Source organism: Pygoscelis adeliae, unplaced genomic scaffold (genome assembly GCF_000699105.1).
Source record: "Pygoscelis adeliae isolate BGI_AS28 unplaced genomic scaffold, ASM69910v1 Scaffold432, whole genome shotgun sequence".
Taxonomy (NCBI): Eukaryota; Metazoa; Chordata; class Aves; order Sphenisciformes; family Spheniscidae; genus Pygoscelis; species Pygoscelis adeliae.
This window is the reverse complement of record NW_008824289.1, coordinates 200,191-202,455: the sequence shown is the minus strand read 5'-3', so window position 1 is coordinate 202,455 and position 2,265 is coordinate 200,191. Positions and strand designations below refer to the sequence as shown.

Below are 2,265 nucleotides of genomic sequence, written 5' to 3'. Positions count from 1 at the left end.
GAGCTGGAGAATGGCTGGGTTTGGGGCTGCTCGTCACCCCGCGATGCAGCCTGCCGGAAGCAGAGCCCCAGCGACCCCAGTCTCGGGGGACCTGGCTTCTCTTTCTGTTTTCTTTTGCTTTTTCGTCAGTGCCACATGAGCTCGGCCAGTAAGAGTTTAGTTTGGTTCCAAAAGAGCTGGTTTTGGGCTGTGCCAGGGCTGTGCAAGGGTGACTCTGGGCAGCGGGATCTGGCGAAGGCAAGGGCAGGCGGTGCTGGCCTATCTCTCATGGCAGCATTAGGAGCTGGACGGATCCCCCTTTGCTGTTTCAGCTGGCAGCTCCTCACCTCCGTGCTGGGACAGGGAAGGAGCCGAGCTCGGTGGTGCCAGGCAGGGAGGTGGTGGGCGCCCGGCCGGACTCGGTGCCTGGGAGGGGGTGGCTGTGCCGGGGCCCCATGGGAGCAAGGCGGAGCGGGGAGCTGGGCTTTACCCTGCAGGAGGGCTTTTCCAGAGCCGTGTCTCCCGTCCCTCCTAGGAATTGTGCAAAGTAAGACCAAGTGTGAGAAGACCAGCAGTCCAACGGCAGGTGTGCAGAAAGCCTGGCAGGGGAACGCACTTGCAGATCAGGGCACCAAGAAGGGACTTGCTCTCCTCCTGCTCTGCCCAGGCCCTGTGGCTTCTCCTGCCAGGCCCAAGGGCAGGAGATCTCTGTGTGGAGATACGGACAAAAAGTCAAGAAGAGTTAACCGACGCGTGACTGCAAAGTGCTTTAGCTAAAGCGCATTAAAGTTAATTAAGCTGAATTAACCCAGGCCGCTTTGTCTCTGTATCGGATCCCAGGTGTTTCAGCTGTCTGAAACTAATGCCCACCTTCAGCTAATCCCACCTGACTTCCCGGGTGCCCGTGCAGGAGCACGGGGACAACGGCGAGCTGTGGCTCCCCGAGGTGCAGGACCTGACTGCTGCCCCGGCTGCCGGGAGGATGCTTATCCCCGTGGCAGCTCCCACCGGCTGCCTGCAGCGCTGAGGTCCCTCCGCCGTTAAATCTGGAGCCCAGCCCTGGGTGATGGACTCAGCTTTGCCGTGGGCTGCAGCCGGTGGCAGAGCTAGGGGCTCCTCAGTACCCGGCGGCTGGCAGAGGTAGCACACACCATGCTCTGCAGGAGGAGGAGGAGGAGGAGAGACGTCCCGCTGCAGAGTGGCAGATCAGGCTGGGCCTGACCCTGCACCACGCAGAAACCTGCATCTCTCCTGCAGCAGCACCGTTTCCAGCAGAAAAGGTGCCATTTGTCCACCCACCCTCCACCCCAGCCTGATTTGCTGTTTATCTGAGCCTCTCCTGCAGAAATAGCCCCCAAGGAGTTGGAGAAGTTGCTGTCTTTCCCACTCGCGGATGGGCTCCTTTTGGCAGCCATGTCTGTAGTCACCCCCGCACGCTGCCTGTAACGCAGCTGGGATTTAACGGGAGCTGTCTGATGGCTTCCCTCCATGTACCCGCTGCTCCAGCCGGGTCTCTGCAGCCGACATCTCCTGCAAAGCTGGGAGAGCAAACTCAGAACCGCCAGTTTACGCGTGGCATGAAGCCGGTGTCCTCGCCCTGATCTGGAAGCGGCGCAGGGGAGGGGGCTGTAAACCGGCAGAGCGCTTCCCAGAAAACGCTCGGAGGACTAATTTTGAGTTCGGCGAATTCAGCGATGAGTCTGAACCAAAACACCCTATCCATCTTCAGATGTTTGTCCTTCCTCCCATCCGCTACATTCCTACAGCGAGCTGCTGAGCCTGGCACATCCCCACGCTCTGTGTCTGGCTTGGCTTAACCCCTTGGCTGCTGCGGCCCCTCCACCTCCGCACGGCCAACGTTCCTGAGCGGGGCGACAGGCTGCGCTCAGGGATCATCTCAGCTCCTTAAACCACAGCCCAACGCTGGGAACCAGACCCGGCCATGCTCCTGCCCCCCAGCTGCACGGTGCTTGGTGTGCTCCCGGGTCTTCCCCAGTTGCCAGCCCAGGAAGGTTTGGAGCCCCCCGAGCTCGGCGGCATTGCCAGCGTGGGCGTACCAGGGACCTGGCAGAGGTGCGGTGCAGCGGTGCAGCGTGGGATGGTGGCACAGGCTCCACGGGGGCGACAGCATCCCGTTGCGGGGCTGCTCTCCCCACCAGCGCTGCTTTCCTCCTGCAGGACGTTGGGTCGCTGGACACGGCGGTGCAGAGTGCCCTCCAGGCCCTCTACCCCCCCTTCGAAGCCACGGCCCCCACAGTCCTGGGCCAGGTGTTTCGGCTGGTGGGG

The 2,265-nt window shown here is 61.9% G+C and overlaps 1 protein-coding gene across 1 annotated transcript in view; it reads left to right on the top strand.

Annotated features, from left to right (window-relative positions):
* Nucleotides 1-1,921: 1,921 nt before the first annotated feature.
* Nucleotides 1,922-2,265, top strand: part of KIAA1755 (KIAA1755 ortholog) — a 7,984-nt gene continuing 7,640 nt past the window's right edge. Inside the window, exons 1-2 of the mRNA XM_009318754.1 lie at nucleotides 1,922-2,032; nucleotides 2,158-2,261. Of these exons, the coding sequence (XP_009317029.1) occupies nucleotides 1,922-2,032; nucleotides 2,158-2,261 (215 nt within the window). The remainder of the gene's footprint in view (nucleotides 2,033-2,157; nucleotides 2,262-2,265) is intronic.